This window comes from Enoplosus armatus, chromosome 2 (assembly GCF_043641665.1).
Source record: "Enoplosus armatus isolate fEnoArm2 chromosome 2, fEnoArm2.hap1, whole genome shotgun sequence".
NCBI classification, from domain to species: domain Eukaryota; kingdom Metazoa; phylum Chordata; class Actinopteri; order Centrarchiformes; family Enoplosidae; genus Enoplosus; species Enoplosus armatus.
The window spans coordinates 13,074,109-13,096,860 of NC_092181.1; the positions used below are offsets into that span (position 1 = coordinate 13,074,109).

Below are 22,752 nucleotides of genomic sequence, written 5' to 3' on the forward strand. Positions count from 1 at the left end.
GGTAGTATTAAGTGTACATCAAAATTATAACTATATTATACAACTACAGTTCTTGAGTAAATATACTTTTATAGTTTATAGTTTGTGGTGTTGTTGAATTGTATTGCACAATACTAAGATGCTGTAGTCTACCCTCACCAATATAAATGGGGTGTGTAAACATAAAACATATGTATCAGTGCCCTATGAATTAGTCCAATGACTCTAGGCACAGTGCCATACAGTGAGTGACGGTGTACACCTCTAACATCGGTTCGCAATCCGACAGGAAACACAAAAAAGAAGAAGAGGAACTCCGGAACCATTCGCAGTGGGGTTGTGTTGCTTCGCCGGCGGTTGAAAGCCGTCGGACAACAACCAAAAGGACAAAGTTGTTCAATCTGCATGATGTTGTAGCTAAAACGAACGAATATTTATCTAAATCAACGACGATGTGGTTTGCCAGGCGACTTCTGTCGTCGGTCGCTCAGAGAAGTAGGTCCTTGTAGTGTAATGATTTGCCTTTTACTCGCTGTTTGCGTTACATTTGAATTCACATACGAGCTATTTTAACTTAGCTAGTTTTAATTGCTATCTTAAACTGTCACTGGTTATATTAGTATCCCCAGTTTGATCAGTTATTTTCATGAATTTACGCAGCCTTTGAGCCTGACATCTTAATAACTTATACGAGGGTTGTTTACTCACATGTTGTTGATAGTCCAGGTTGCATTCTGTCTAAATGACCAGTATTTCCTCTGCAGGTCATTATGCAGGACAGTCCGGCTTATTCCGTCGCCCTCAGCACTGCTCCCTCCCTGATCTGGAGCTGCGGTATCTCCAGTGCACATGTTGCTGGCGGAGCCGGGTTCCCGTGGCAGGCTTTGAGACCCTGGACGCCACCCTCTTCTCCACTTCCGTGCCCTGCAAAGAGGACAGCAGGTCTCTGGATGCGTGCTACACCTCGGAGCAGCGAGACGCCATCCTCCAGCTGCTCAACACCGCCACGCCGTCAGAGCTGGCCTGCGTCAAGCTCCTGAGAGGGCGCAAGTCGCTCAACATTGTGGAGTACAGGACTAACCACGGACCCTTTAAAACTCTGGAGAGTGTGGTGAAAGTGCCTCGGTTGAAGCACAAAAGTGCAGTCACGGTCTTCAACTCCATCCTGAACCCGGTTAAGAAGGAGAAGAAAGTGAGGATCCAGTTGGCCAGGTTTATCAGGCCAGAGGTTGACAGGTCCTGGTTGGAGGTGAGGGTCTGATCCTGTGTGTGTGTGTGTGTGTGTGTGTGTGTGTGTGTGTGTGTGTGTGTGTGTGTGTGTGTGTGAGAGATTATTGGTTGGTCCCACATTTTCACCTGCCCATGCCTTTTTATATAGGAAAACTGCTTACTGTAGAGCCAGAGTTGAACATGAACTTAAGCAAGATGTGTTGGCAAGCCTCCACCCTGCTTGAGCTGCTTAAAGGGGTAATCTTACAATTTAGTGATGCTGCATCCTACATTACCCACAACCCATAGCATCTTTTTGTTGTTTGTTGTCCCCAAGCCAAGATTACACATAATAACTTTGACTTTAAAGTTCACCATGAGGCATTAGATGTTACACAACTGTTTTCACAGGCTGTGACTAATAAATTGACTCCAACATGTAAAATAAGTGGAGTGTGGGGGAAAGCGGTCCGCACTCCTGTTGGATAGCTGGCCCTGACCTTTAACTTACCCGTGATATATCCCGTGTTCATCTCATTTCAGTTGTCAAACAAGGTCAAATGTAAAAAGAGGAAGCAGAATAATTCACTATGACAACCTGTCATGATTTCATTTGTTTACCCAGGAAGCCAGTTCTATTGTGTCGCTAGTGTGTGGGACTAATAAAATTGCCTGGACTCATGTGAACCGTGGGATGACAGTACTGGACTGGCAAGAGCTGGAATGTCCGAACTTCTTGAGGGGGACATACATGGCTTCAGCTTACTTGAATGATGTGAGTTATTGAAATTTCACAAATTGTATTTTAACTTTGTTATTAATATTTCCGTGGCGCTCACGCTACAGAATCTAAACACATGTACAACTGCAAAATATTGAATTTTGCTTTTCTGCCCATCAGGTTTCTGCAGCTGTGGCACTCCTCCCATCAGCTGACTTCTACATAATAGAGAAATCCTCCATCTCAGTCCAGAATACGGCTCTGTTCCCTGTCATGGCCCACATGAGGACTGTGGAGGCCATGCTGTTCGCTCTGCTTGAGCCAAGAAACTCACCACCTGAGACCAACATTCCTCCCAGGTGGGAAAAGGGGATTTCATATCAATAATTTTTGTCTTTTAAACCAAAATATTGTACAAACACATTCTTTTTGAAATGTGCTTATCCTTTGACATTAGGTGTTTGTTTGAAGAAGTCAGTGTAGGTTCATGAAACAACTTGTCACATATCCCTCCTTCCTTTGCAGGGTTTTGAACATGACGCGTACTGCTGTGGGGCGTCACTTTGGACTCATGGTGGGCGAGTCGCGGACCAGTGGGGCACAGACGGTGCGGCAGCTAATGACGGAGTCAGTGACACAGAAGCTTCCCAGGATAAACTTCCCCCCTGAGCTGCTGGTGAAGTACAGGAATTCTTTCCAGATGCGCAACAGAAGAGGAGGGGAGGAGCTCTGCGACGCCCTGCTTCAGGCTGTGGCTTTTTACGAGCTGCTCAGTGAATCTTCCAGTTAGCCACCACATGGACCGATCTCGTGACCCAACTCAGTCCCTTTGGCCTTTTACCAAATGTTTACCTCTTGAACAGATTTGGTGGTGGATTGTACATTTAAAGTATTGAATATTCTTACTGTTACATGAAACACTCTTATCCTGTTTTTTGGGTTGCTGCGGTGTTTCGTTATTTCTGCTGTCTACCTTTTTCGTTTTGGACACTTGCATAAAGTAATAGCTGTCTGCCGTCTACATGCTGTTTGAGGATTACCACTCCTGTTGGTTTGTGTTTAAAAAGGTTTTATGGATTATGAAAAAAACACTGCACTGATCTCACCAGTAACCCACATCAGTACCTGAACAATCAAAGTGCTTTACATTCATTCAAAATGATCAACATAATTTACAAAAATAAAATGTTTTATTAACTTTTCACATACATGTAAATAAATGAATATATATAGATAAAACATGATTTGTCATCGTAACTGCTTTAAATTAATTTGACAGTATTTAGGTAAAATGAATGCACAGTAAAATAAACACTGACTGGAGTAAAGTGAGGATGTGAGACTTTTCTCTATGAGAAATCTTCAGCCAGGAGTTGAATAGTTGACTTTGAGAGGCCCAGGTGGAATCTGCTGAGGTAGTTCAGACACCTAATGTGGGAGATAAATCATTTGAATTCATTTGAAAAATATGTATTTAGTATATGAGTATTATTATGTATAAAATCACATTAAATAGTAAAATTGGGGTTTAATACTTTCATCCAGCAATGATTCAAATTGAAGACAACATAAGTTGGCTCAGCTCTAACAACAAGTAATGTTAATTCAGTCTCTCAGTGATGACCCTGCTGTGGCCGTGTTCGTTGTAATGGAGTTAAAACCAGTGCCATCATCGTAAATGAGTCACTATTTGAAGCGAAAGTGAAATTAAATCTGTGTTGTAGCTGGCTCACCTGACTGGCTCCTCTCTCTGAAAGCGACAGATGCAGCGGAGGACCGGCATGTAGTCGACACAGACAGCTCGCCTGTTCCCCAGCAGGCTGAAAGACTCACTGCCAAGCACCGTCCTGCTCAGCTCGAACCTCCTTTGGGACACACTGGAGGGGACAGACACGAGTATGATATGGTGAAAAACAGACATTTTTCTGTACAGTGTCATGGGCCTTGAGGGTGAATTTAATTATAATACAGCACCCGAATGCATCCACGAGCCTCATCTCTGTGGAGTCATAACTTGGTTTGACCACACTTACTTTAAGTCGCTTAGGAGAAAAGCGTCTGCCAAATGAATTTAATGTTAATGTAACAGCGCTAATACGGTTAAGTGTTAAGAAAACAATGAATGACTTAAAGCTTATGACTGGACAACTGAAATGTAGCAGGGCACACAGCTCATATCAGCCATTTAACGGACTGAAAAGGCAGACTATTTCAAACTTTTTGAAGTTGAGATGGAGAGTAAACTCACCTTGGTGCACACAGAGGTTGAAAACTAAATCTGAGGCTCTGTCTTTTGGAAGTGGCGGGTGATGTCAGCCCCCCCCCCCTTGTATCTCCCAGTTCCTGTCTGTATTTTTGGGCTTCAGTCCACGCCTCAGACACCCGCCAACAGCACCTGTGACACCCAAAGCCCTCAACAGCAGCCTGAATGTCCAGCAACCTCTCCTGGCTCCAACTCCTGCCCTCCTCCTCGCTCATGTCATCCAACAAGCCATCCTTTATCTCATGTCCAGTCCAGACAAACGCCTCAGGTCTGCGTGAGCCCGAAACAAGCGGTTCATTAGCTGGCATTGTGGCATCAAGGTACGACATGAGGTCAAAGAAGTCGGTCAAGGCATCCAAACACTTGGTTTCCACCTTGCCTGCGTTTCGTTCAGTCTTGTCTCTTGAACTTGGAGCTCTTGAACGAGCCCTCTTTGATGATAATGATCTTTGAGGAGTTTGTGTCAAACTGGGAAATGATGAAGTGTCAAACATTGTTGTGATATATTTCCTTCTGCTAAGCCTGGAGATATTCCTAACAGATTTGCTGTTGGTGGCTGACGCCTTTAGACTGACATTTCCATCCAGCTGCTGGATGTGAAGGTCAATGTCAGAGGGTGCCAGCTCACTCTGCAGCCCAGAATAGGTTCCCCCATCCAGGAAGTGGAGTGAAGCTCCCTTGGCCTCGAAGGGTAGAAGGAGCTCCAGGTTGGAGTACAGAAGAGGCACCCCTCCTCTCCAGCTCTCAGCTAGGAGCTTCAGGGGCTTGATCATGTCTATTTCAGACCAGTACTGACACTGAAGAATTAAACAAATTAAAGAAAATGTTGACAAGAAGTTCATTTTTCTTTGAAAAAAAAAAAAAAGTATGGAGTTCACATACACTAGATGAAGATATCAATACTTGCCTTTAGAAGGTTTAGCAGTTGGTTTTGGGTCACAGGGTGAAGACCAAGCATGCTAGCGGTGCAGCCTGTGTCACATTGAGGAAGTCGAGAATCTACGTTGTCTCCTCTTTCAGTGACACTAGAGTCTAGAAAAGGAAATTGCAAAAGATCCTGCAAAGCTGTATTGGTACTGAATGTTTTTGGTAACTGTGATTTATTTAGAGCAACTTACGCTGACAAGTAGGCTCCTCAAGCAAGCCTCCACTCTGGGATACTCGTCCTCCACCACTCTGCACCCAGAGCTGCAGCTGCAGCAGGCAGCGCCTGACGTCCCCTCTGGACAGTCTGAAGAGGCTGCTAACGTCGTCCAACTCCAGTCGCACATTCTCAGCCAAGCCCACCAGCTGCAGGTAGCTACAGACATTCACCTTGGAATATATGGAGTAGGTTTATGACAAACTGGGCCATTCTTGCTCATATTTGCTCTAATGATTCTGCTGGGGAACCGTTAATAGCCAGCTAGCAGCACCTTTTTTTTTGTCACAAATATACAAGAAAAGTGTGAGCTACTTCAGGAAACATGAATGCATTTCACACTGAACTTGTACAAGGGAGTGGAGATAAAAACTTCACTTACTGCTAATGGGGTTTTGAAAATGACTTCCTCCAAGCTGCAGTTGAATCTCTCTCTGAATGAGGGATCTAAGGAAGACATTCATTTTTCATCACAGCTTGTCCTCAAATCTATTTTATTCAAAATTACACAGTGTGGTTGTTTACCATTGGTGGTCAGAATGACCGGTCTTTTAGTGGTCGTCATGAAAGTCTTTATGGCTGCGAGGAAACCAACATCGTCATCAAATATGACATCAACCTGTGGGAGCAGACAGTTGCACGTGGATCAGCTCAGACCGACGCAGGTCACGTGCGGTCTCATATCCATTAAATTATATGTCTTACAGTGTGGGGATGCCAAATGCTTTACCTCTTCAAACAGAATGAGCGATGTGGCCGTCTTTTTGTTCTGTGGCACTGTTTGATCACAGCCTGGTGATGGGTTGCCAGATTTCTTGCTGTCTGGTTTTTCAGATGGCGACAGGCCACTGAAGTGTAAGTGATCTGCTTTGGCCTTCATCTTAAAGTAGTTGGCCAAAGTGACTGTGGCAGGATTAGCTTTTCCTTTGCGACTGGAGTGGCCAAAGTTCTGTGCCGCTCTTCTTTTTGAGGTAGAGGTGACATTTTTCAGAGGCACCGTTTTTCCTGTTAAAGAAAAGAAGACAAAAGCCTGTAAAATATGTTAATATGACATTGAGGCCTCCATTACTGTCAACACATACACATTTAAATAACTTTTTCATAAAAACAAAACAAGCTTTGTTGAAATCTTGTCTAAGTAAGTCAGTAAGAGATGTTGTATGATTATTTGGATTTCAATGAAGACTCTTCACCATCTTTGTCCTACCAGGTAAAGTCTCAGATTTAGTAGAGCAGCTGTAGTTGTTGAAGTAAGTTGGTTTCAGTGGGTCCTTCCCTGACATCTCCACTAGGTGGGACTGGGTAGCCTCCTTCAGCTGGGACAGAACATGGCGGCCACTACGCTGTGAGGAGCAGTTCACCTCAAATATCTTTGATTGAAAAGGAAAAGAAAAAATTAAATTATTAGTGTAGATGATTCTTTGTCTTGAAAGCCTGGTGAAACCTGGTGATGTGGTCCTTTGGTTAAGGGCCATAGAAGATCAACATTACATACAAGTGTCAGGAGGCATCATTTCAATGAGCTACAGAGCTGTGTGAGAGCAGCTATATAAACTTCATGAGCACAGGTGGAAACAACTAACCTGCTAACTGTGAGTAACAATAATATTCTGTGTAGAGCAGAAAACATGCATCTTCGGAGGCCACAATTTTATGGAGACGACAGTAAAGGAGGATAGCAGATTGAGTACAAACAAACAATGGTTTCATCTCACATAGACAGATCATATTTAGGTATTGGTCAAATATGGTTGGTTATATGTGGGAGTCCCTTAAGCTTCTTCAAATGTTTTATATTCCTCTAAGGCATAGTTTGGATTGGATTTGACACTTCATGTTTTTTGTTATTTTAGTTGTTCTCAGTGGTGAACAAATACTGAGATGTGGATATAGATATAGATTATCAGCCTTTGAATTCAAAGATGCTGGTCCAGTTTGATTCCAACCTTGAAGCCAAGCTCCTGAGAGCAGGCATACACCGAGGCGGTCTTGCCCACACCTGGAGGTCCTGTAATCAGCATGGTGTTGCATAGCGGCTCCTCTCTGTCGTCCCATGCCCCAGCCTCACCCTGGAAGTCTCCACAGTCCCATGAGTCTGCACAGGAGGACAGTTATGACTTTACCAACCAAAGATCCCACACATGGAAAATCCTATGAAATTCCTGAGTCGTTAAAGGAAAACTCTAGTCATGTGGATACCCAAAAATATATGAAAATATTTGGTCATGGCTCATTAGAAACATTACAAATTTGACCCTGAGCTGATATACAAGAGCAAAGGTTAAGTGTGATAAATGGCAGCTCATACCGTTGCTGTTGTCTTCTCGTTTCCTTTCCTCCATTTTTCTCCTCTCGTCACAGTCAGCCCTTAGTTTCCATTTCTTCAACCAGCTGGATTCCAGAGAAAAACCCAAATAAAAGGTTTTGTTTAACACTGATTTCAAGTCCAATATATCAGGAAAAGGGCAAGGGAGCTACTTATATAAAACTCACCGTTGCAGTTTATTCACAGAGGCAGAGTTGCCAATGACTTCACTTGAATGCTGAGGACTGTATTTGTCTGTCCAGAGAACATCCTCAAAACTGGAATCTTGACAAAATAAAGTTTAAAAAAAGTTTATTTCTTGCAATTTAAAAGGGCATAAAACATGTCATAGGTATAAAACAAAATTCGGTATATAACAAATTTACCTCTTTGGAAAATGTCAGAGGTTTTGAGTGACTGGCTGTGAGATTCTGTGTAATTCATCAATCCAGAGTTGGGCTCACGGTTGTTCACCAGGCCTGCCGGGCTCCAGCTTTGCCTCAGTCTGTGAGTGCGGCTTAGCTTGTTGCTTCTGGGCCGCTTCTTGACTGTCAGGACAGTACTTTCCTGGACACCCTGAGTTGACACTTGACAGTGACCCATACCAACGGCACCCTCTGCAGTGAGACTACACCTCAGACGTTTGGGCACCCTCTCAGAGCTTTCATTGACCCGTTTCCTCTTCTCTTTTAAGTGGTTTTGCAGGGAGCTTAGATTCGGGGAGTTTTCTACTTTGGAAAGGAGAGAGAGGCATAATGGCAGCACAGGTTGAGTTGAAAGGCTGAATAAAAGTATAAACCTCACCCCGCTTTATGAATGAATAAGTTAATGGGACAAATGCACATTCATCTCACCTGTAGATCCAAAATCCTGCAGCCTTTCACTGGCTTTCTTCTGCAAAGTGCTGAACACTGATCGGACTGGAAATGCCGAGTTAGATGTTTGGATTTCATCCAGACAGCAGTGCAGAGCGGAGGGTGACAACTGTGGTCTCCAGGACCCCTTTCTGTCTGTCAGGTGAGAAACTGTTGATACCTGCTGCTGACTTTTCAGCAGCACATCTTCCCTCTGAACAGGGGGCACTGATCCCTGCAGCTTGTCTGCAGGTTGATCCAGCTTCCCATCACTGCTGAGTTTGCCCCTGCTTTGCTGTGCTGCATGTGAAAAAATCGGGGCAATTTTGATGGTTTTAGCGCAAAAAGTCTTCCTCTGCTCCTGAAGTGGTGTTACTTTTCTGGCGTAGACGCCTGCAGCGGCAACATTTGAATCATGTGTGTCTTTTGCTGCCAGCGAGGCTGAATCTGTTTGAGTTGGCGTTTCATCAAGGGAGCTGCTCGACTCTGACAACACTGACGTTATCACCTCGGCAGCTCGCGGGCGGTCTTTGTTTTGGCACGAAGAATTTATACATTTCTTGTTCCGTTTGAGTTTGTTTCGCATCGTAAAGGACTTCAAATTTAAAGACTGTCCGGTGGCATTTTGGCTTTGGCGCTCGGCTGTCACGCATGGTGGGGTGGTAACGTCGATTTGTGCGACGTTAACTTTAGCAAAAAGTGTCCATTTCCTTTTACACGTACCAAGCTAGCTAACGGTGTATTTGGCTACTTTCATTTAAGCATTAAAGATAAAAGCTACAAATAAATACACAAACCGTTGGCACTGTAACAGTTGTTGTCGCGTCGAAATCATCAGAACTGATTTGGAGTGACGTTTAAAACGAGCGCGAGGAGGTGTAGCCAAAGATCGTGTATGCTGACAGAGAGGCTCTAGTACAGTTTAGTAAATGAAGTGAACTGATTAAATGTGACGGAAGTCGTTAAAGCTCCACATCACAGAAACCTAAACGCTGTTTCTAAATGCTGACGGCATAAATTAACGTGCAAGATCATGGAGGCCATATTTTCATCTAAAACCATAACTCCAACAGACACTTCTTCTCACCTAGAATTAAGAGCAGAGTGGCAGCTCTTCTGCATGTCTTGCTCGTGTGTTTTGCTCAGAGGCTGTCTATGGTTTTGCTGTTCTAACGAATGGCACTCTACAACTTTTTAAACCGTCTCTGTTCTAACTAACTAAAAGAAAACAACATGCCATAATGTCTAAAATGCGCTACAATGAGAGAGTACGTCAATGTGCGTCTGTTAGTGGCTGCAAAAGACATATGTGGGGTTTTTTTTTTTTTTTTGAAAGCGCTATTACAGCAGATGGACCATCAGCGGAAGGAAAGTTCCTTCAGTGCAAGTTTGTCGTCTTCTTGAGTTGAAAAGCACACTGCTAATTTGGTAGATTAATAGCCATGAGATAACTTAAAAATGAGTAAAGTATGTACATATATGTATCCTATCCTTCAACCATGACATGTTCTCCCAAATTAAAGATGAACCCAGGATCTGCCTTGAAAGCAAACAGCTTAAAGCTCAGGATGTTAGTAGTGTGAGGCGTTCACTGCCTCGACCAGTATCAGCTTTTACCTGTGTGACCCAAAAGTTTAGACAGATGGCTGTGGAGCAACCACCAGGACTCTATTTACTGCTCCCAGGCTGAAAATCAAGGGAACAGCAACCTTTGTTCAAGAGGGCGGACAACCCCCAGTAAAGTTTTATTATAGTGCCAACTGTGTCCACAGAGCAAGAAGTCTTCAGTCAAATCAACCGAGGAGAGATGTGCTGACAGTGTGGTGAATACTAACATATAAAGAAGAAAGAAAAGAGTAATTCATGTTTAAAGCTGGATGGTGAATAAACACTAAAGACTAAGGAGGTTTGGCCAGAATTCTCACCCAAGGTTCACTTCCTCGCTTGTTCTTGACTTTTCGATCAAACTCGATCTGGTAAAGAAGACAATATGATGTGGTCAAAAGCTCCAGAACAAGTGAGTAAGTGAATTTCAAGCAGAGATTATTTCAATGAGCAGCAGCAAACCGATTATGCGAGTCTTGATTTTGTTAACCCCAAAGACCTATAACGTAACCTGCAGCTGAGCATTTCTTCAAGGAGAAACTAAAATAAATTATTTCATTCTACATGTGGAATATGTCCAACTTTGTGTTGCATGAATTCCTTATATATAATTCATAATGAGAGGTTTTAGCCTGGAGGGAATGGTACTATTCAGACGGGGTTATTATGCAACTGGAAAAACAGGCAGAGACCATGATGGAGAGAATGTAATGATGGCTCGTGTTCAGAGGCGCTAAAACATTACACACATGAGTAAGGTCAAATGTATTTTATTTCATTAAATATAAAATCCCCTTAGCCAGAGTGTACAGTTCACAATTTTTAAACAGGGTGGTTTTGACAATAATGGTGAATATGTCTCCCTTTTCCCCAGATGAATACAGAAACCCTCCATGCATACTGGAGGGAGAAAATATATTGTTAATTTGGTTGTCCCCAAGGGAAGTCTGATGAAATAATGAAAAAGGTGATCACCAATTTATGTGCCCACTACAAAACTCAACTACTGCTGCTTTAAAAAAAAAGAAAAGAAAAGGAAAGAAAAAAAAAAAAAAACTTGCCATGGAATGAACAAAAGAAAAAGACGCTAAAACAAATATACAGAATTAAGAGAGGTGAAAATATTCCCCTTTGGCATAAACTGCACCTAACAGGACAGACGACTGACTCGGACCTGAAACCATCCAATAAACAGCATATTGCTTTGAGAGAAGAACTGCAATCTGTTAATTATTGGACTCAGAGCGGGCCACGGCTAAACATTTGTGATGACATGTTTACCCATTTCTGTCAATCAGCTGCTGATACTCAGGACCCATGTTAAAAAACATGTTCAACATTGTGATACCAACGTGTTCAAACCTCAAAGTGAAAAACTACAGGTGCCAAGCATCATCAGAAAACTGTTGACTTTTATGTCTTGAATTCTACGCACTCTACACGATACATGGGGTGATGTGCTGCTGGTTGTCTCAGTAAATCTTAAGAAAAAGAAAATATTCAGAAAAGTTGAGTTCCCTGGCTTTCCTTGAGCTATTATCAATGCAGGCCAAAAGGCTTAGGGGTGATGAAGTAGGAGTTTTGAATTTATTCTCTTGTCCAGGATCCAAGGCTTACAGTATAACACTATTGTCATGGCAACCTACCAGCAAAACCCACAATCCATTTTGGGGTCCTAACACAAGCTTTACAGGCTTTATATACTCTAGACATTGATGCCAAGTGTAGATTTTTTTTTTTTACCGTAACGTTCTCTTAACTGTATGACCCTTCAAATTAAATGTCATTCACAAAAGTGAAATCAAACCCACTAAAGTTTCTCCACTGATGTCAGTGGAAAAGCTGCATTTAACATTTGGCGCAGCATGAATAAAAAAAAAACAAAAAGACAATTTCAAGGTAAGCTTTCTAAATACAAACACCAAGTGCTAAAATAATCAGCTAAAAGGATAAGTTCTCAACAAGGTTATTGTGTATGTGTACAAATAATCAAGAGTGACAATGTTACCAGTACAGTTTTAACTGTAGTCTTGATACAGTTGTCTCCAAGGACATACCAAAGGCAGTCAAGCCACATCAGAAGACCGTTTGTTCACACTTCCACTCAGAGACACTTCAGTGACGCCTACAAAATGCATATTAAGTAGGTTCAACTGACATCATCCAGTCCTCATATTCCTCGTTTGTGTAGATGTGGGTGATTCACTTTTATATAGTTCATATTTGGTTCAATTCTCAAGTTCCAAAAACTTGTTTACCTTGTATACTGGTCTGCTTCACGTCAGATCCTCCGGTGACCAGTTCTCCCACCTATCTAAGCACCAAAGGGTTGGTAATGTTCATTGAAGAAAAAAACAAAAAAAACAAAAAAAAAATAACCACGACAATCATTGTTCCAGCCATCCATCCATCCAACATCAGTCTGTTAGTGCGCTTTTTGTCCTCTTGCCCAGTTTCCCCCCGGTAGAGGTGACGGCGTTGCCGTTACAGGCTCCTGCAGATACCAGAGTCTGGTCCTGCTGCGCCTCCTCAGTGTCCGGCAGCTCCTCTTGGATCTGTCGCAGGCGAGCCATGGCACGGTCAATGGTGGATGTGCTCACCAGGTTGAAGTCGTGCATGCTGACTAGATGCAGGAGGAAGTTGCGGCAGAGGTTGCGACGGATGATGTGGGCACCACTGTTCTCCGCGAAAAGCATGATGGCCTGATTCATCTGGTTGTCTGCTATGAAACTGCAGGGAGAAAGAGAGCAGAAGCTTTGTTTCTAGTGTTTCAATAGAATGATGGGACAAGAGTAACTGTGACAAAATGTACAATTACAATATAGTACAACTACTGCATATTTGAATAAATTGATGCCACAGCTCCGACAGATATACACTACATGAGAGATTACAATGAAGTGCTTTGGATTTGTTTTCAATCTGTAGCGGCCCTCCTGTTTGAACACTCATCACTATTTGGTAATATAGTTTTCCATAGCAACAAAGTTCTATAAATTCTCTTTGGAGTTAAGGCAAGTTACCCATCAAAAATAAAATTACATCAATATATACCTTACACAACGATTAAATTCCTTAAATATCAGTTTCAGAAATACTGTGTGAGGGTCGATTAATCAGAATGCTCACCACTTCCCAGTGCGGTGATATTGAACGTACCCATGCTTCATGACGTGCAGGTTCCACAGCTTCATCACTTCTTTCTCTCCCTCATTGACATCTGTGAACTCATCCAGTTGCTGTAAGTAAAACAAAAACAAAGATTTACAAATGATGATACAATCCCAACACATCGTCATGTCAGCTGGTAAAACACCACAACACTAAAAGAAAGGACGACTACCTTGGATGGATTCATGAGAAATGCTAAAAAAAAAAAAAAACAATGGTGCCTGACAGTATAAAGTATGTCAGTACTTGTGAACACATGAAGTACACACTTGATGTACTGAAGTTTGGAAGAATTGTAATGACAATCAATTCATTTTAGGCATTTCCTGTGAGCCCCGATAGTGAAATGAATGGTGATAGAGACTCCAGCAAGTAATGTTAGCAGGTTCAGGAAATCAATACTGAAGTGATAAAAATGTTGTGTACGGGTGTAAGAGCAAGGAAGCGTTCCCTGTTGGCAATAGTTTTTGCTCTGAGCACCTTTTAAGTTATTTATGGGAAGCAGGGCTGACCCAAATGCTTTGACTCTTTGTTGCTATGGTAATCAAAGCTTCTATTTTGTGTTTTTCCCTCCTGTTAAATGTTTTTCTGGGCACCTCAGGAACGCTCAAATACGACCACTTTTATTCTGTTTAAAACATTGTTTAATTTACCGGCCTCAGTCATTACTGGGTTCTTGCTACTTGCAGTGAAGTGAACGCACTGGTTTAAAAAAATAAATAAAAAGAGATAAGTGTTGTTGTCCATCTGAATCAACGATAATTACCAACTACACAAGAAGATGCTGAGAAAGTTTTTTGTATATTGACAGCATGTAAAGTAGACTCTTATTCCGTTTTTGCTGACCTTCTTAAAATGAAACGCACTTCAACGGCAAACATCACCACCGACTTGAAACAATGCCTCTCAACATTATATAACTTGAAGTCCAGGAACAGCTCCCACTACAGTACAACACGGAAGTAATACACAAGTGTAAAAATGCAGATTCTGTGTTTGCTTCTTAACTTGAGCAATTTCCTCTTTAGCAACTCTCTGGACCTTTTAAGGGCGTCTCCATAAGTAGTGTGACTTCTCAATTCAACAGTGAAGCCAGACACAAAAGGACACAATGAGTGATGGCTTCTCACCGTGGCAGTCTTCTCTCTGAGCCACTCTGGATCTCTCTCGTCCTCACTGTCCTCTTCCATCTCCTGGGGCCGCAGGGGCATGCAGCTGTCACTGTGGAAGTACAGACGGTTGTGTCCGCTGACATAAGTCCTCTGCTGCTCCAACTCTCCGTCCTCAGTCTCCAGGAACTCTGACAAACTCGGTTTGGTCCTCTTGGGCCTTGTGGAAGGGCGAGAGGAAACAAATCTTCAATTACCTCAATACTATTCTCTACTATTCATTTTCTTGGTATATTCTCATATGTGTCACATTTATTTTCAGTGCCTTATACGCAAACTCTAAACAATACAATATACAGCAACGTTTGGGTAAAAATTAATCCGAGTAATGTTTGACGAGTTGTTATAAAATGTGATCAATTTTGCACCATCAACAAACTTGATGTTTGTCCTAATCCAGGCATATTTTAATGGATCGGTATCGCCTAAAATAAAGCCAATCAGGCCAAGTGAAACTGGTTAAAGTGCTCTCTGCACGCTGGTGTCGATACTCAGCCAGAGATCATTTGTGAGGGCAGACGCTCCACTCTGTAACTCTGCTGTACAACCAGGAGTGAGTGTTTTAGTTCCAAGAAATCCAACAGAGCGAGACATCTTCTCTCTAGCAGATTGTGTCATGTCAATTTCAGTCTCATTTAATTCAATTCTGTTTCAGTAATTTACCTGATTTACCTTTTAACCAGGACCTTTGACTCGAGCAGATCGTGAAAAATGTGTGTGTCAGATGAAGTAGACTACAGCCGTCATTTAAATGTTGATTATATAATGTTATCTGACACATTGAAATAAGCATCAGATTCAGTATTGACAGATGCACGAAAAAAAAGGACTGATTGGGATTAAGGGCAAAAAAACCTTGATCCCTACTAAAAAAATATGTCTTAATCAGAACATCACATCTTGAATATTTACCACACTTATCTTTAATTACCACACCAGTGTGAGAAACCTGCCGACTGAAAAAAGCTGATCTATTTAGGGTCATTTTCTTGCCGAGTGCCACAAACTGTTCTTGTTCTAAATCCGTTTTAACCCAGCTCACTGCTCATGAACAGTTCATTAAAGTTAATTCAATTAATTATACCAAGTCACCAGACCGAATCAAAAGCCAATTAAAAGTGGTCATTTAAAATAAGTGAATATTACACTGTCTGACATGCGTCGACTTTGAATGTCAACACTGCTTTTGAACTGAAGTCACATGTTTACCTGCAAACCAGTATGTGAGTTACAGCCGTCCTCTTGACGGGGCCATTGCGGCTGAAAGCAAAGCCGGGCTGGCTGTGGATGTCCTGAGGGTTGCCAACGTACGAGCCGTCATAGCACTCATTGATGGACACGTCTATCCTAGCTCCTTTGGGGTGAGGCTGCAGATTTTACAAAAAAAGGAAAATTAGTGAAATTCATCAAAAACACAAAAGGCCCGGTACTTGTTTTGATCGAGGTTAGCAGTGCGATTTCTCATAGGATAAGTCACATTATGTTTTGGATAGAAGTGCCTGTTCAGACAGATACCTGGAGGCTGCTCTACTAGGAGTATAGTGAGAGAGAGGGAAAGAGAAGTAACTAGCTGCATGTAGGTGGGAATGGACTAGATTTCCTATACTCCTTGTTAAACAGTGGTTGCACTTTGTGATTTGACAGATGATTTGTAACTCCTCAACAGTTGAACCATTTAACATTTTTCTTTTGGCACTGTACGCCACAAGTTGCATTCTTCCTTTGAAGTGTGTCGAGTTAAAAAGGTCTGTTGTCAGCCATCCACGTTCTCACATCATTTAGCATTTTCCAGCACTCCCATTTTTCTTGCATATGTACCACAAGTAAAAAGTTAGCAGGTGCACACTGCTGTATTTTTCATTACGATGTAGCCAGTGTTGTTTATGTAGGTTATTCCTCTCAGTTCAAACTAGCAAAGCAGTGTAAACACAGAATATTGTCCCTCAGCGTGTGCACTGAAGTCTGTCTGACACAGATTGTCAAAGAATCGTTTCAAAATAAATTAACCACGAAACAGTCCTGCTTTTACCATTTATCCACCAAGCTGTCTGTTTGTTAGTGAGTTGTGGTGATACGGTTTTACATGCACACAGCCAATGCAGACCAGAGCTCCCGCACAGTATCTTTGGTTATTTTGTTATTTGTAGACTTTGAAATTGCTTGAAATCAGGTAGTGTCTTACAAAGACTCATGACTATCCCGACCACGCACACTCCGTTCCTTACCACATAGTTGAAGATGAAGCGGGAGTGGGAGAGTTTGAGGTGTTTGAGCAGGCTGTAGAGTTTGCTGCAGTTCAGGGTACACCAGGGACAGTGAAGATCATCTCTTGCCTCCGTTTGCTGCCGTGTGTTATTGTTGTATAGGAACTGAACAAAAACAGAACGCATTAGTTGCTAGCTAAACCAGAGAAGGTCAACCTATCGCAAATGGGTGATATAGTGACAGTATTGCATAACATCAGAGCTACTGTCACATTTTGGTACACAAACCCTGAGGACCGGGTGCCCAACAGGGTCAAAACTGTTCATATTTAAGATTTATGAACAATTACAAACCAGTACCATTTTTCTAATGTCTCAAAATGGGACAGTAATTCCAAACACTTAAAAAAAAAAAGACACTTTGCTTTTCAGCCACCTCACCAAAAGATTCTTGTAAATCAGTGTCCCAGTTGTATTTGCTGTAGTGTGGTGTACCTGATAAAATATACGTAGCTTCTGGCGCGGCTCACACTGGACCTGCTCTTTCCTCGTCTGAATGTCTGTGCTGACTGACTCTTTCACTGCTGACAGGAACAGATGGAGAGGTTATTTCTTCTTGATTTGATACATTAAACATGCATTTGAGAAAATGCAGAAATTTGCATTGTTTTCAACATCAAGCTTTGAAATGACAGCACACGTCTAAACGGCTAAAGCCCCTTTCAGATGAGGAATGTTTATAATATAACATTCAAACATAGGTCTCTGTTACGTAAATGTAACATTATGGTCCCGGTAAAAACATGAACATTACAGATCGAGCAGCAATGTTTGTGCAGTACTTGGAAAAAGAAAACCCATTCCTTCATACCACAACAGTTGGAACACAGTCATAAGTCATGAGTGTTTACAGGTCTCATGGGTTGAATCAGTGAAGGATTTTAAAACTTTTGCAGTTGAATTAATGTTTCTCTGTGGCGTAATTTATGAGCATCATGCATCACGAGTGCTGAAGGGAAGGCAACCCCGTAGACAACCCAATATGTGTTCTTATAAATGTCTTCATTTATTAGGGAACACATATTTAATCTGTTGCCTATTTCACACAGTGCAAACAGAATTAACAATGACAAGATGTTAAGGTAAGGTAATGTCTCATGTAATTCCCATTTGCTCATATACAGTTTTCAAGCATTTTGCTGGATATTCATACACACATACATTCTACAGAAACATTATTCAAAGAGTGACATGTCAAGTTTCCAGCAACATTCATGGAGTGAAGTGCACGTCTGAAAGGGACTCAACAGTTATGACTCACTGAGTGCCTTTTGCAAGATTCAGTTACAAATAGACCATCCCACACCAATATCACAGTAGGTGAAAAATCCAAAACCATGAACCATTCAGCTTTGCTCAGAGAATCTGGCATGAAAAAAAACAGATCTTCACTTCTTTTTTTGGTGTCCTTTAGGAACACTTTTACAGTGATAGTCCTCTCACATCATTCATCGTCTGTGGACGTTTCCTGCCTCCTGCTCTTAAATGTAATACAAGTTTAAATGCAATTCAAGTTGTAATAAAATGATTCTGTAAAAAGTGATAATTCCACACAACAATATTGATAACCCTCCACATCACAGTGCATTTCGAAATCAGCTTCATCTTGAAACAAAGTTAAAGCGACCTGTTTTTGTACTTACTCATGAGGGCAGCTCGGTGGTTGCTGGTCCTAGTCTCCATGGGGCTGGAGCTATCGGAGTTACGGGTAGCAAGGGGTTTGGCCACGGGGGCAGTGGACTTTCCGCTAGCGTCGCCTGTCCAACGCAGCATGAACTGCAATGTGGGTCCCTGAGAAAATGTCTCAAATGGTGGCAGTCTCTGTGGAACAGTCATGCAGAGTAATGAGAGTCAGTGATATGGTGGTGTAAAGAGGACAATAAACCCTGCTGACACATGTACAAACCCCCCATACCTTTCCATCAAGAATGGTTTCCCATGTTGCTCGCTTCTTGCTGACAGGGCTGTCCTCCATCCCTTGCATCGACACCTCGTATTCCCCATCCAGCAGCTGCAATCTCCTGCAGAGATCAAATCAAGAGCAATTATTTCAAAAAGGCAGTCAAAGGAAAGGCAAAAAGTGATTCTACAACTTGAATGAAGAAAACTTACCTATTCTTATCAAAGACAGTCATCTGTGCAACATAGGTCTCTGTGGTCTCTCCCTCATCTCTGTGCGATGAACTTCTCTTCTTTCTACTAGGAGTATCTGTTACATCTTTGCACACACAAAAAAAATGAATACAAAAATAGTGAGAAATTTCATATCCAACCAACAACCATTTTGGTTACATCAAACATTACTTTTTCAGAAGATGCGCCCAGAGAAAGGCTCATCGCAAACAGCAGCTTGCTGTGGCCCAATTCTGAGCTATCACGCATTGTTAAATCATTCATCCCAATACAAACTGTGTGACCCAACACAAAAAGCTTCAATGTGAATTTCCTACCAATGTTCTCGTTGGCCTCTCCGTTGACCAGACCATTAGTATCCCTCCTCCCTGTGCGTGACACCCTGAACAGGAGCGAATAGGACTTGACCATGTGGCTGTTGCTGGGCTCAAACTCATTGCTGGAGACCAATAAGGAAGGGTAGGAGCCAGGCTTGGTTTGGTTACTGTCAGGATTCAAAGGCACCTGCTTTTTACCTGTAGGCACTTGCTTAACCGGGCAGCTGACATCCTAAAAGAACAAAATTTAACAAACACGATCACTACTAAGTAACATCAGATGAAAGGACTTTCTCGGCTTAATGATATTTTACTTTACCTTGCGTTTTTTATGGCAGACTTTGACAAGTAGCACCTCTAAGGACACGGAATTTTGTTCATTTTCTGAATTCTGAGATGGCTTTTCTGTATGGCAACAAAAAGAGTTTAGTGTTCAGAGGTTCTGTCCATTTTTGATACACAATTAAATCCTTGATAACATTAGTGTTTTTCATTGTTATCTCTATGTAACAGCTGTAAGGCTGATCCTCCTGAGGAAGTGTCCGCTCCTTCTGCTGCTAGTAACAGTGTGCGTTTAGGCAAACTGCTCGCTTCAATACAATTCGTTAGCATGCTAGCAGTTGTTGACTGTAGTTGGGTGCAGTACACAGCACCTACAATGAATGTGTTTACAGTATCCGGATTTTGAGTCTTATCCTAATTTTGGCTCAATTGTAATATGATGTTTACATGGAACATGTGAAACGTGGTTATTCATATGGCTGTATACATAATTCTAATTCAGTATCCAAGTTTCTGATCATCTGTGTACAGTTGTGTCTTGACTTCTCACCATCTCATCCAATATGATACCAACAAAGAATGATGAGAAACCTGGATAAGGTTTTTACATGCTACAGTATCTGGATTTTTAATCAAGGTACTCCAGGTAGTGTGTCCAGATTTCTCAAAACCCGATCATAACCAGGATACTAGCGTTCAAGCAAACACACTCAATGACAACCGGTTATTGCAGGAATGGCTGATGACAGTCACAGCATGACCAACTTCTTTACTCAGATAGTTTTCTATGCATTTGTGAGTGTTTAAAAAAAAACAAAAACAAAAAAAACATTCTAAACACAAGTAATTGGCAGAGTGAAATGTGCTTACCATCCTTATGGAAGAAACCAGTGAAGGTTAACTGTAGATGTGAAGACAAACTAAAAGAACCAACAGAAAAACGCAGCAAAGTGAAATTGGGTCAAGAGATGCGACTGTCAATATGAATGGTCATAAATTGTGTCAATATGGTTTCTCTGGTATTTAGTCCCTAAAAACTATCCAGCAATCAAAAAAGGGGCACATCAACTCTTGTAAAGCTGTGTTACCTTGGAGAATCCTGCTCTCCCTTCATCTTCTCCACCTTCTGCAACATATCATCCACTTTGAATATTTTCCTGGGAGGAAGGATTCAAAGTCACACAGGTGCAAAATGTAAACATATCAGGTATGAATCATCTTTTAAAAACTCTGCTGGTGCATCCTCGTATGTATCAAAAGGATCTCTGTTCATACATCATGAATGAAAACATGGCTGATTTCATACCTTCTGGCATTTGATCGACCGTTTCTGTGAGACATGAAGGTGAGCGTCCTGTGCAAAAATATGGGCTAAAAAGGGGAAAAAGAATGCATTAATTAATGAATCCCTCACTTTAAACAGGTAACTAAACAATAAATGACTCAAAAATAAAAAAATAAAGTATAGTAATTCATTTACTGCAATCAAGTTCCTTGTGCGGAGAAATCTGTATATCTGAGTTGGTTCTGAAAATAAAAACAATTGTTATTGTGATGTTTGATTCGAACACTATCACACAGCCCCATCACAGTGTTTTCTCGATAACTTTGCAAAGTTCAACCAGGAACCCACTAAAATCTGGAACATGAAAAATCATTAAAAAACAACAACAGGGTTTTACAGAGTACAGTTGTCCTGCTCCATCAGTCTGCTGCCATTCAAATTCACTGTGTCAGCATCTGAGAATGAATCCATAATTTTGCTAATGCATGCCAGAAGAAGGGGTGTTAACAGGTGGTGGCTGGTTAGGCAAAACATCCACCAACCAAAGAAAAACTGATCACATAATAAACCTACACATGGGTTTTTATCGATTACAGTCTGATAATTGTTATCTAAATGCAATTAACATGAAAGACGTGTAACGTTAGCTACAACAAACAATGTCTGGGGCTCCCTTCAGAATGCCAGTCAAACTACGGAGGTCAGTCAGCCAAAACCAGATATAGAAAACAATATAAGTAACTGTAAAGTTAAGCGGGTAGCTAAATGCTTATTGAACCCATGGAAAAGTTCATCTTATGTTACCAAAACAGAAAAGCCGCATTACAAAGTGGCGAGCGGTGAAATCTCACTTTCAAAGGCCTGTAGGAACAGCTCATGGTCGGCCTGAATCTGCTCCATCTTCGGCTTCTTCACAGAGTTCATCATTGCTGATGAGGCAGGGTACACAGCGCCGTTAGCTTTGCAACTCGCCCCACTCATAATATGACCTGAGTTCTGCGAGTGAAACAACAACACACGTTAATACATACATTATTACTGAACAAATGGTGGCAATACAACATGTTAGCTTAGCCAGTAGGCAAATACTCGCGTTAGCAGTCGAGCTAGCTAGCTCAGCTAAAAGCACAATGCTAACATGTTAGTTAGCTTGGTATTTCAGCCTAGTATTCGTTTATTTCAAACTTCGATTAACGGAAAAACTAAAATTGGCATGTGGTAGATATTAGGCGTAAAGAAAGGCAACCCACCCTGGCCGATGGCATTAATTTGTTAGCCTCGCTGCCTCCAGCACAAGCCTGGCAGACTCAACAGCAGAAACCCATGAAGATGAAGAGGAGGCGACGAGACGCTGGCTAGTTAGCTAGCAGTGCTAGCATGGTTTACTAGAAAACAAACCTCCGTACGCCTGAGGTTCCACCGCATTCAACTGTCACAAATGTCGTTTGATATCGGAGAAGGTTGGAGTATTTTGGATGAAATTATTGATTATCTATCTGTAATTTATTGTCGGTGTGGTTTCCTTCAATTTGTACTGAACAACAGAGTATTACTCAGTTGTCAGCCAATCGGAGCCGTGCTAAGAGAATCCAGTGCTGTGATTGGCTACTGACCTCCGGAGATGACATACAACCCGCTCTTGCTTTCTACGATTTTGCGGGAAATCGAGTTTATCTTCATTCACATGAAGATGATCCTGATTTCTGCAGCTCAAACTCTCTTATTCATATAAGACTTGACAGTTTGCAGTACAACCCATAATGCATGTCATGAATATCCTCTATTTGATTGTACGATGGTAAAATAACTTATTTCATGGAAAAATGAACGATGGTCTGCAAAAACTCAATGCAATACAAGGTTGTTGGGTTTTTTCTTTGGGGGGGGGGGGGGGGGGGTATTATATGTTATTTTACTGTTGGGACCAATACTGAGTGACCTTATTTTATGGTATGTATGGTATAGACTATCACTGAATTCCCGAAAACAAAACAAAATTACCACTTTGTGATATTATTAATTACTTTTTGAACAATATTGTCATACTGTTAGGT

General features: G+C 41.7%; 3 protein-coding genes across 4 annotated transcripts; 1 reads left to right on the plus strand and 2 right to left on the minus strand.

Moving 5' to 3' along the window:
* Positions 1-353: 353 nt before the first annotated feature.
* On the plus strand, positions 354-3,148 carry tefm (transcription elongation factor, mitochondrial). Its single transcript, XM_070924909.1, has 5 exons — positions 354-474; positions 744-1,228; positions 1,814-1,963; positions 2,090-2,268; positions 2,435-3,148. The coding sequence occupies exons 1-5, from the start codon at positions 432-434 to the stop codon at positions 2,697-2,699; spliced, it is 1,122 nt and encodes a 373-aa protein (XP_070781010.1). The 5' UTR covers positions 354-431; the 3' UTR covers positions 2,700-3,148.
* A 110-nt stretch (positions 3,149-3,258) lies between these two features.
* On the minus strand, positions 3,259-9,058 carry atad5b (ATPase family AAA domain containing 5b). Its single transcript, XM_070925850.1, is given in 14 exon segments — positions 3,259-3,337; positions 3,643-3,786; positions 4,158-4,968; positions 5,052-5,204; positions 5,318-5,486; positions 5,699-5,760; positions 5,839-5,932; positions 6,044-6,318; positions 6,521-6,683; positions 7,260-7,408; positions 7,622-7,704; positions 7,807-7,903; positions 8,005-8,349; positions 8,503-9,058. Coding segments are annotated over 14 exon segments (3,180 nt in total).
* Positions 9,059-12,467: 3,409 nt separating this feature from the next.
* On the minus strand, positions 12,468-22,217 carry suz12b (SUZ12 polycomb repressive complex 2 subunit b). Of its 2 annotated transcripts, none has more exons than XM_070921417.1 (17): positions 22,097-22,217; positions 21,550-21,694; positions 20,894-20,940; positions 20,720-20,784; positions 20,502-20,570; positions 20,284-20,333; positions 19,451-19,536; positions 19,132-19,363; positions 18,794-18,899; positions 18,597-18,702; positions 18,325-18,502; positions 17,117-17,205; positions 16,643-16,786; positions 15,627-15,784; positions 14,379-14,577; positions 13,237-13,316; positions 12,468-12,807 (listed from the first exon to the last, which is right to left on the minus strand). In XM_070921417.1, exons 1-17 carry the CDS (start codon positions 22,121-22,123, stop codon positions 12,495-12,497), a joined length of 2,094 nt encoding a protein of 697 aa, XP_070777518.1. In that variant the 5' UTR covers positions 22,124-22,217; the 3' UTR covers positions 12,468-12,494. The 2 variants fall into 2 exon arrangements, with proteins under 2 accessions (XP_070777518.1, XP_070777527.1); XM_070921426.1 differs by lacking the exon at positions 22,097-22,217 and adding an exon at positions 21,949-21,963.
* Between the last annotated feature and the right edge of the window lie 535 nt (positions 22,218-22,752).

What these genes read in the sequence shown, in the direction of transcription:
- tefm (XM_070924909.1), top strand. Translation starts at nt 432, where the DNA reads ATGTGGTTTGCCAGGCGACTTCTGTCGTCGGTCGCTCAGAGAA. An exon ending in GTCGTCGGTCGCTCAGAGAA is followed by an intron (nt 475 to 743) that starts GTAGGTCCTTGT and finishes TTTCCTCTGCAG; the next exon opens with GTCATTATGCAGGACAGTCC. An exon ending in TTGACAGGTCCTGGTTGGAG is followed by an intron (nt 1,229 to 1,813) that starts GTGAGGGTCTGA and finishes TTGTTTACCCAG; the next exon opens with GAAGCCAGTTCTATTGTGTC.
- suz12b (XM_070921417.1), bottom strand. Translation starts at nt 22,123, where the DNA reads ATGCGGTGGAACCTCAGGCGTACGGAG. An exon ending in GTTCCTACAGGCCTTTGAAA is followed by an intron (nt 20,941 to 21,549) that starts GTGAGATTTCAC and finishes TTTTATTTTCAG; the next exon opens with AACCAACTCAGATATACAGA. An exon ending in CCACCGAGCTGCCCTCATGA is followed by an intron (nt 17,206 to 18,324) that starts GTAAGTACAAAA and finishes TGTTCCTGTCAG; the next exon opens with CAGTGAAAGAGTCAGTCAGC.